The sequence below is a fragment of the Fundulus heteroclitus genome, chromosome 4 (assembly GCF_011125445.2).
Source record: "Fundulus heteroclitus isolate FHET01 chromosome 4, MU-UCD_Fhet_4.1, whole genome shotgun sequence".
In the NCBI taxonomy this organism is placed as follows: Eukaryota; Metazoa; Chordata; class Actinopteri; order Cyprinodontiformes; family Fundulidae; genus Fundulus; species Fundulus heteroclitus.
The window spans coordinates 40,478,239-40,489,019 of record NC_046364.1 but is presented as its reverse complement, the minus strand read 5'-3'; the positions used below and the strand labels follow the sequence as shown (position 1 = coordinate 40,489,019).

Below are 10,781 nucleotides of genomic sequence, written 5' to 3'. Positions count from 1 at the left end.
ATATATAGATATATATATACTATATATAGATATATATATATATATATCTATATATTATATATATAATGAAATGAAAAGGTATATTCTAGAGTTATGGAGTTATGTAGTGTTATGAGTTGTCCAACCTCATAGCCTTCCACTAGGTGGCTGTATGTACATCCGAAGTTGCTTGCAATCCATTAATAATGATAAGAAGAAGTTAGGGTTGGCCCTAATCTTATTTTTAATTAAAAAAAATAAAAATACGGATGGATTTGCTCATATGATTATATGAAAATCTGTGTTTGTACCATATGAAAATGTTTAATATTTGTATTAGTAGTAATAATAATAAATTACGGATTGCAACCGACAAAAGATTAGAGAAGAAGAAGAAGCTTACGTCATTCGACGCGACACTTTCCACGGTCGGAGCTGGTGAGTAGACCCTGAATCTGTCAAATAAAAATGTAGTAAAAAACCTCAAAAGACCGAAGGTCTACATTTATAAATCTGCTGATGGTAGTTCTATGAGTTAATGTTAGCGAGTATGTGGCACAGCATGTGTTTGTACAGATTTAGACACGTTTTTACCACTATTTGGTAGAAAAAAGGCTACTAAAAGCCAGTCAGGTTCAAATGTAGCTGTCCTTCATACCTTTAATAACAATGTGCTAAAATTTTGTTTCATATATCTTAAAAAACGTATACTTTTCAGTATACTAGTTTATATCAGTATATTGATTTAATGTTAGGATTCTATCATACAGTTCATTACATTTCATCGTTTCCCACAGTGTATTATAAGCCCTGAGGCCATCATTCTTTATTTGTTGCCCCACCAGGCTAAGCGTTGTTTATTTATTTAAGTCTTTGTAAAACGTTTGCATTTTCTATGACTTTATAGTTATTGTTCATGTATTAATCTTCCAATCTTTCAATAACACATAATTCTCAAAATGTAATTTCAAATTTCCCGTCAACTTTTAACATTTTTTATCTCAGAAACATGACCAGCTACAGGATGACTGACTGTCATAAAACTCAACCACCGGGCTTACCATGTTTTCTGGGGGATACCCTGCAAGCACAATGCATGCTAATATTTATTTATCACATACCAGAAAAAACAGCTACCTTCTGTTTATTCATAGTCATGGTTGTATTTTCTGTCTTTGTTTTAGGTTCAATGTCAAGAAGAGGTATGTGTAGCATCTCTTAAACATTGAGCTATACAGCAAGATCTAAGAAAATATGTGTTTGTCCTGAATATAATTTTTTTTATATGCTCTGCTTTTTTTCATTTCATGATAAGAGAGAACACATATCCCGGAGGAAGCGAAGGTCTTCCTCCAGAAAGCCTATAAAGAAGGGATGACCAGGGTGGGATCTCCACTGGTTGGAGCGGCATCCCAGGCCACTGGCTTGCCACCGTTTGTCATTGATGTATGTTTACCAAAGTTCTTTCTAGCCGTTCAATTTCAGAATTCAGAAGGCAAGATGCAATTTTACATAAAAATAAATTCAAGCTTCCTGTTTTGTAACAAGACTTTTATGTTTTTTAGAACTGGATTGGAAACTATAGAAGAAAAAAACCATCTTCTTCTCAACCTAAAAACAAGAAGTTATACACCAAGGACCTGTCTGGTTACAACCTGTTCTGCAGGGATCAGTTAAAGAACAAGGGTGAGAGAGGATTTACTGTAGCTGTTATGTTGACAAGCATTGTTGTGTGTATAGCTAGCCTGATCATTGCAATTCTCACTTACAGCACAGCCTTTGCTTTCTCCCCTTGACTCGGATTATCTCCCGCAGAAGTTGATAAGACTGCCAATTTTCTGTGCTGTTTTAGAATTGCAGTCCGCCTGTAGTTGTAGCAAAGTAAAGGAAGCCATTCAGTCTTTGTTGTCCTTCCAAATATGGAATTAACATGGACAGCTGCCTCGATGAGCTCAGGTCTTTTGTCTTTGTAGTGACAGATTTTATGTATTTATTTATTTTATTTATTTTTTTGCAGCGAATGCAATTTCAAGTAGAATTTTTGGCATTGAACTGGCACATGACATACGTCACAGACAAACATTAGCGATTGGGTAAAATTTAACACCTCTACAGAGGTGTTAAATGAGTGTCTCAATAGCCATAGCCCAGACCCTCTGGATGCTTCAATGTGTAGTACAATGGGTCATTTTTTTACCAGGCTATTCATAAACTTAATTTTTGGAAAAAGTATCTTGCCTTAGTTATTTTGTAGTTGTTTTTATAAGCCATCCTTACGAAACAAATCTGACTTGTATTGTCTAGTTTATCTTGTCAAATTACCTTTGTGAGATCTTGAGTACTTGATGAAACTTTTCCTATTTGCCATGTAATGTTAGAGAGTTTCCTTAACGTTATCAAAATCTACACCCATTGAGTCGGGGTGAGCCATACGAGATCTGTACAATGTCAATGGATTGCTTGCTGTTTTTCTTTGTTTTGTTTTTCCTGCTAGGAAGCCTGAAAGATATTACGCAGAAATGGTCCACTTTGGCAGAAGAGCAGAAGAGGCAATATGCGGAGGAGGCAGCAGCTCTAAAAGTTCAGCGCACTTCAGATGACATGAGCCCAGATATGCGATGCCTGAAATTGAAGAAGCACCTAAAGCAGATGAAAATAGAGGTTTTCCATATATGCTAAGACCTTAAGAATGTTTTCAAGCCATTTAACTGTATATTGGAAATAGTGTTAGAAGTTAACCTTGTAATCATTGGGTTTCCAGTTTGAATGCCTACTACGTCTGTCTTAGTTGACATGCTTTGGCTGCTAGTGGTGCCAGTGCATGACAGCCTCACTTCTGTCAGACTGCCTGAAACCAGCTGTGGCTATAACCCTATTGGGTGGTGAGCTAATGCCCACCACCATCAGTGTGTAAATTACTTAATGTAGTGTAAAGTCCTTTCAGTTCCTCTAGACTGAGTGAAGCACTATACATTGCTCCACATGACATTTATTATTTATCTGTGATAAGATACTTGCGCATGACATATTTAGTCTGTGCTTGCAGTTTACCCCACTTAACTGTTTCACATCATAAAAAAGTGTTTAATCATATAAGGTAATGGTAATAAAAAGAAAATACATTTTCATATAAAGATTTAATTTGATAACCAAAAAAAAAGGTGACACAATAATTTTCACTGTTAAAAATGGAATTAGTATTGCTAAGTTTTTGTATTATTTTGCTTATAAATTTATAAGGGCCACATAATTTTTAGGGAAACCATAGTGTTCTAATTGAAAATAAAAATTAAAAGACTACCTTGAATGTATTAATGTCATCTACCTTTTGTTAACATGTGTTATAGAAATATTGAATGTTTATATTACATGCCATATTTCTATGTTTTAGTTTTTACTGTTTTGTGTTTTATTTCTTACTGACTTAAAATAATGAAAATTTTCTAGCTCAATAACTTTATTCCTATCCTTTGTAAAGTTATGTATATCTGCTGTTTTGAATGACTCTTCTTTTGATCTTTGTTGAAGGTTGCCAGTCTTGAGAAGCTTGGTGTAGAGACTGGTGTAATGATGTATGACCATCAAAAGCCTTTCTTAGAAGTCCTAGAAGTGAGCAGCAAAGGTGCTTCTTCGTTCTTCGACAGTACCGACGTACTGGACAACTTTGCACTGCATTTCAAAGGTTTTCACAAACTGACAGGGATACCTCAAACTTAAATAACAGCTTAGTGGACTTAATATTTACATGATATTTTCGCTCTTGTTTGCACTGTGTTTTAAGGAAAATCATCATCTACTTCTGCTGCAAAAGAACCGGTTGATCAAATGGTTAAGAAAGCGCAGGGGCTCTTCAACAGGAAATACAGTAAGAATACATTATCATACTCTAGTAATTTTCTAGTCATGGTCAATGTAATGGATTCATAATTTAACTTCATTGCAGTAATAAAGTTGGTATCTGCGTATATGTCGACATAATGGTCTGCAACACCTTGTCAATTAACCACGGGCCACATGTATGATTGTGCGTACTCACCAAAAAAGTTATATGCCATATTTGATGCACAAGTTGATATGTATAAAAATGAGCTTTGTGTGACAGTTTTTGTAAGCTTCACACTAATTTCAATATGTATTAATGGGTGGCAACAGAACGGATCAGCAGCTGCATTATCTTTTCCAGTAATTGGGATTTATAAAGGCAAGGTGCACAGGTCTTTGCATGTGCACGGCTGTATAAATTAGAATTTTTTGGTGCGTTGCACTTTTCTAAATAGTCAATTTGGAGCTCTGTATTACTAATCCACTTTTTTATCTTCAGCTTGACTGCAAATATGTACAACTTTTAAATTTTTTTTTTTTTTTTTTTTTTAGATGAAGCGGGAGGCAGAGGAAGGCTCCCGTACATCTCCATTCAAAATGAAAGCATAATTATCAACGCTTTTGGTCTACCTGATGGCATCACTCTCAAAAAACCATGCCACTATGGACGTAAACAGTTAGAAGTCATTTTAAATAATGCGGCGAACATTTCCTTTAAAATTAGTAAGTGTTTGAGCATAAATGTTGATAGATTATATTTAAATGGAAGTGATCCGGTAAAAACGTACTTTGTAATCATGCAATGGGGTGGTCTGTTGTTGAGAGGTTATTTTCATAATTTTATGTTCTTATATTTAGTCATTCCTTTTGCACTGCTAGACTTTAATTTGAAGTATTTAAAGAGCAGAATCCAAAAGTAGCATATGTTTTGGGAAAAGCATTTGGTAAAGGATCCAAGGATCAGAGTCAAAGTCTGGAAGGCCGCATGAGTTCTGTAGTCTGTCTTTATACACTCGCTCAAACTGCTGCGCCCCATGAATTGTGCTATTCACTTAAGTTTATTGTTTAGCACTACTGTCATAATCACCTTAACATTTTGTCATACTCATCTAGTATAATGTAGTCAAACTTCTAAATAACTATACTTGCGTACTATAATGGCGTGTCTGCAATAGCTTCTGACAGACACACTTTTTGTCCTTTTAGAAATAAACGGACAAAAAAGTCTTTCTTTATTTGTAGTTGCTCCATTGTTTTGTACAAGACAATGTTTATTGTTTTTAACGTTGCATCTCCTCGGCTAGTATGGTCACATGAGTTGAAGGATAACAGACAAACGTTTACGAATACTTTCTATGGCAGGTAAAGTGGAAAACAAACAAAAACCATTTCTGTCTCAAATGTTTGCTGAAAGAACACGGATGATGGAAAGTAATACTTTAGCAGAAAGATCATCCATCCTCGTTTTTTTTGTTTTTTCTTTTTGCTTTCAAACTTCTGAGCTGACGAAGGCATTATTGTGTTCCTCTGACAACAAAGAACATGTATTATAATTAATGTATTGACAGTGCAATAATTATTTTTATACAAACAAAATGCATGCAGCATTCACACTACTAATTTCAATTTTCTCTTCAGATGAAAAGACTGTTGAAGAATCAGTTGTAACATCTGACACTGGAGTGGTGATAACTGCAAATGGTATGTCTTCAGATTGAACTTTATAAACACAGTGTTTTTTTTCTCATAGTGAAGGTGGTTTGTATTCCTTATTACATTCTACTGGTGTTAAGTAGAAGATTATACCTATGACTTTCAAATACACTTATTGGAAGGACTGCATTCAGTATCCCTTTCCATGTAATAGGTTTTTTTTTGGACTTGTTTTAATCATACAATTCCATTTGAAATTGTATATATGGTTTTTATATCAGATTTATATTAGAAATAAATCTCTTTCCCTGTGACAATTCTATTCAGTGTATCACAACATATACCTGCTTAGTTATTTGCAATTATGGTCTGTGATGGATTAGTTACTGTAAAAACTTTGCAGATGCCAACTTACAACGAGAAACGAAACAAATATACCCTGGAGTATGGGAAATTGTCCTTTCGTTCATTAAAATTAATAAAGTACAATGTTGTGTTGATTAATATTAGCCTTAAGAAAACCTTTAATCATTTACACTTCAAAATGTGTACTTGAGAAATACTGTTTAAGCCATGTCCTGGATACTTGTACTTCAAGTTTTGATATTGCATTGTATTGTACTCATATTGAAGATATGTTGGAAAAAAATTTTCAATAATTATATTTTATTCTTTGTATCAGACCCCGGGAGGACAATTAGGACACCAACTGTGGAAGACATTTTGAATGGAATGTGTGCAAATGGTAAGTTCGTTGCATGTCTATCCTGAATGTCCTCCATTACAATGTTGTTATGTATGTTATGTGGATATATTACAAAGTGCACTCCACCCTCGGTAACAAAATATGTCTGGTCTTCCTTAGGAAAATATGTATTCCGGATGATTTATAGGTTTTCAGATACAAAAAGTGTGGGGAGTCCAGCTTTGTCTTTAGGTCACTCTGACGTACAACCAGATATGTTTAAGAAATTATAAATATTCCAAACTTAGATAAATCACATACGCTTTGGGGTACGTGTATTGGGTGATCTTATTAGTGAGGATGTAACACCTTTCAAAATGTTCTATATGGCTATTATGTATAGTCGGATTATAGCTGTACTGTCAATGTCTGCAAGATTCATCTCGGCATTGATATTGTGGTTGTACAAAAATTTATGTGTAATATAGTGCATGTGATGCGTTTCTCATGCTAAGACTGTTGAACAAATGTAGTTGTGACAATTAGCAAGTTGGCAAGTCTCACAACAGCTGATGTTCCCTCTGAACAATAGTCACATTCACAAATGCGGAATACAGAAATATTGTGAGCTTTTAAAAGTAATAGTTGCCGCTGGTCTCACAGCTGACATATTTCCGAATACTTTGCAACACTATGTTTGGTTATGTTTTATTGCTTATTCAAACCACTTGAGGTGGAGACCATCAGTCACACAACAAAACACAGAAAACTCTCATTCCCTATGTACATGAACCACATTTCCAGCTTTAATTACACATGCAAACATTAAAGAAATTATTAAATTAGATGTACCACAAAATACAGTAGTACAGAACTAAAGCATAGATGCTTATCTTGCATCACTTGTTTAACTTAAAGGAAGTAGAAGACATCTCAAATTACGGAACTAATGAATGAGCAGGCAATAATTTGTTTTCAACATAAAAAAAAATTGCAGAAATAATTACATACAAATCACATTAACCAATAGCTTAAACTAGGGGTTCCCAAAATTGTTCCTCAATGGCCAGCACCTTGCATTTCTTAGTTCTGTTCCTGGTTTAATGCAAGGCCTATGAATAGGTTGACATGATGAAAAGTTTGTAACTTCCACCGGTGAGAGAACTAAAACATGCAGGATGCCCATCCTCAGGGCCCTAATTTTGACGACAATGAATAAAAATAAAAAGTATTAATAACAAAACTGTTTCAATATGTTTAAATATGCTGTTTACACAGAACTGATAGTAACGCTTGAGTTCAACATATTCCCGTATAAAGTATAATATGTAAAACATTACTTGAAGGTGTGACCTACCTTGAGATCACATTGCAACTAAACTGTTAATTCTTCTTTAGATGAGCGGAGCGTAACAGAGCCTATGGGTTTGACGGAAGTGCTGTCAAGAGAACCGACTACACATGGTATGCATTTAAATAAATTAAGGCATTATGCTTCTTTTATGTTTTTTAAACTACATTTGTCAATAAATGACTTATTTTTCTTTATTTAGATACTACGGATGTTTGCAACATCTGCCACTGTCTGTTCAGTGATGATAAAAAAAATGCCAAGAAGAAGTGGCGTGAGTGGCGACGTTGCAACACATGTGAGCAGTGGTCACACCTGGCATGTGGATTCAAGAAAAACTTGTGTCGTCATTGTCAGACCCCCTAGAAGTTGAGCCTTGTTATGTCTTTCAATGTTAGCATTTCCTGTAGTTTGTCTTAAACAATTGATAAATGTGCAATGTTCAATAAAAGCTTTTGTATTGAAAAGATATTCTGCCAAATGTGAGTGCTTTAAATAGTAACAAACATTTGGGTATCAAACGAACACATCAGTGAGCATGTTAGCTGAACTCATTACTATTGCAATTCAAAAATTTTCACATGGTAGCACAGAGAATGAGTAAGATCTTTCCTTTTAAATAAACAAATTGACCAGGTTAGAAGACGACACGTTCAGGTAAAGGCACTTTCTCCCTTCGCGAAATCGTTAGGACAGGCATGTTGATAGGACACAGCTGGAGAAGATCCCAGTGTGGGATGCAGTAGTTCCACAACATCACATGTTACTATTGGTTATCAATGGGTGACACGCCACGCGACCAGTTACAAACTTTTTGCCGCTTAATGAAAACTATTAATATGATTTGACATTAGGATTTCATTCTGTCTGATAATTTCAATTTATGACTGAAAAATCTGATTTAATTACTTTAACAGAATTTGCTACCCACTCAGACTGGTGAGGTTAATCATGACATCGCCCCGTGTGTCAATGATGGGGCGCATTCCATTTCAAACATTGAACGTTTGCCGCAACAATAAGGCTCCGTTTGTCAATGATGGGGCGCATTCCATTTCAAACATTGAACGTGTGCCGCAACAATAAGGCTCCGTTACAATGATGGGGCGCATTCCATTTCAAACATTGGACGTTTGCCGCAACAATAAGGCTCCGTTTGTCAATGATGGGGCGCATTCCATTTCAAACATTGAACGTGTGCCGCAACAATAAGGCTCCGTTACAATGATGGGGCGCATTCCATTTCAAACATTGGACGTTTGCCGCAACAATAAGGCTCCGTTTGTCAATGGTGGGGCGCATTCCATTTCAAACATTGAACGTGTGCCGCAACAATAAGGCTCCGTTACAATGATGGGGCGCATTCCATTTCAAACATTGGACGTTTGCCGCAACAATAAGGCTCCGTTTGTCAATGGTGGGGCGCATTCCATTTCAAACATTGAACGTTTAATTGCGAGGCTGTTATAAAGTAATGTATATGGTCATTGAGAGTGTAATCAGACCTCTCAACTTTTATCAAAAGTTAGGAGTGAGATTATGCTAATTTGGGGGCGGGGCTTGTTTGGGGGCGGGGCTAACCGGACCCTGGAAGAGCCATCTCATTTTTATCCCACCAGACAATGAAGTAGACATGTATTACTTGTGTTAAAAAGAGAAAGAGACATATTAATACTTAATAATAATAATACTTAATTAATTTTTCAGTTAATGGATTAAAACATAAATAATACACAATTGTTCAAATAATACTGAATAAAATTAAGTACATTTTAATTATTGACCGAATAATTATACTGTTACACATTCATCTATGGGTTGTTTATCATTGTAAATCTATAACCTGATTGGTGAATCAGGCTGAGTTTCATCAAGCCTTTATGGTCAACAATTTCCCATTTAGCAGCAACACTGAAGCACACAGAGGTTCCCGCTGCGTCTTTACGCACGATCCAGCAGCTGAAGTCTCCCTCTTTTCAGCTCAATGCACTTCTAGACTGTTACAGTTTATAACATTCTCATCACCTTTCACAGCGACAGGTTTCTCAGTCAGTCGCCGCGCTGACCAGACAAATCTCTATTGCTCTCGTCAGTGCGCACTGACGCCCAGAAAGCACCTGCTCCGAGGGAAAGGAGGGGAGGGAGAGGAGCAAGCGCTGAGGCACAGAAATACGGTGCATGTAGTTAAAAAATGCAGAATAAATAAAAACGAAACTTATAAACTGACCAAGTGGCGTTTTAAACTGCATCTGGTTAGCAGAACTGTTTTATGATCAGCGTGCAGCCATGACTGGTTCTGAATGAACCGGTCATCTCGCAGCAGCTCTCCCCCCCCGCCCCCTCCCCTCCTGTGTACGCGGTACAGGACCTTACCGGCTCACTTTCACCGCTGTTAAGACTAAAATTATTCATAACTCTGATCACTCTTCCTGCTGCTCTGTTAACACGAACTGCAGCAGGAATTACTGATGGCCATAAGCTGTGAAAAAAGCTGAAACATCTCAGCAGAAGGCGGAGTTTTTATCGTCCGCTGCCCAGATGGGCGTTGGGATTTTTATGCGTGAGAAATTCCATGTTTGCGTGTGAAATGCCATGTGTTGCGTGTGAGCGTGTGAAGTTAGTGAAATGCGTGTGTCACACGGTCAATGCGTGAGAGTTGAGAGCTATGGTGTAATTGTAGTGTGTAGTGTATTAAACTATGATCAGGGCTTCACTTTTTTCCTCATATTTAGTTTAGCTGCACTATTACAGATAGTATGTGTTAACAAGGAGAAGCTGTATAGGAGTGATGCAAAAGAACCCTTTTCAGCAATGCCTCAAACAGAGCCGCTTGAGGTCTGCAAAAGCACATTTGGACGAGCCAGCTTCATTTTGGAATAAGGTCCGGTGGACTGAAGAAACAAAGATTGAGTTGTTTGGTCATAAAAAAGGCATTATGCATGGCGTGGAGAAAAAAAACAGCATTCCAAGAAAAACACTTGCTACCCACTGTAAAATTTGGTGGAGGTTCCATCATGCTTTGGGGCTGTGTGGCCAATGCTGGTACTGGGAATCTTGTTAAAGTTGAGGGTCACATGGATTAAACTCAATATCATTGAGATGACTCTTGTCATTTCAGCTTTTAACTTTTTGTTCTCTCTCTTTTTTCTTCATAGTAGGTACATCTGGTCTGACGTTCTGTTGACTGTGAAATCATCCAGGGAGGACAGATCACTGACTATTACCATCTAATGTAGAACAGATTACTGGATCAATGTGTGCTTCTGTGCTTTTTGTCTCTCTTGTTGTGTC

At 36.6% G+C, this 10,781-nt stretch overlaps 1 protein-coding gene across 3 annotated transcripts; it reads left to right on the top strand.

Annotated features, from left to right (window-relative positions):
• The first annotated feature begins 70 nt into the window (after nucleotides 1-70).
• On the top strand, nucleotides 71-7,957 carry LOC118563002. 3 transcript variants are annotated; one of them, XM_036136569.1, is made up of 12 exons: nucleotides 71-417; nucleotides 1,164-1,181; nucleotides 1,295-1,425; nucleotides 1,545-1,665; nucleotides 2,474-2,640; nucleotides 3,508-3,661; nucleotides 3,761-3,844; nucleotides 4,354-4,524; nucleotides 5,440-5,502; nucleotides 6,137-6,199; nucleotides 7,538-7,603; nucleotides 7,693-7,957. In XM_036136569.1, exons 1-12 carry the CDS (start codon nucleotides 294-296, stop codon nucleotides 7,854-7,856), a joined length of 1,326 nt encoding a protein of 441 aa, XP_035992462.1. In that variant the 5' UTR covers nucleotides 71-293; the 3' UTR covers nucleotides 7,857-7,957. The 3 variants fall into 3 exon arrangements, with proteins under 3 accessions (XP_035992462.1, XP_035992463.1, XP_035992461.1); XM_036136570.1 differs by lacking the exon at nucleotides 71-417 and having other exon boundaries at nucleotides 516-1,181; nucleotides 2,474-2,559; XM_036136568.1 differs by lacking the exon at nucleotides 71-417 and having other exon boundaries at nucleotides 516-1,181.
• The last annotated feature ends 2,824 nt before the right edge of the window (nucleotides 7,958-10,781 follow it).

Bases quoted from the DNA above. Each gene is read 5' to 3' on its own strand.
- LOC118563002 (XM_036136568.1), top strand. From the start codon at position 989: ATGACCAGCTACAGGATGACTGACTGTCATAAAACTCAACCACCGGGC. The intron at 2,641-3,507 runs GTTTTCCATATA...TCTTTGTTGAAG, and splicing joins TAAAGCAGATGAAAATAGAG to GTTGCCAGTCTTGAGAAGCT. The intron at 7,604-7,692 runs GTATGCATTTAA...TTCTTTATTTAG, and splicing joins AAGAGAACCGACTACACATG to ATACTACGGATGTTTGCAAC.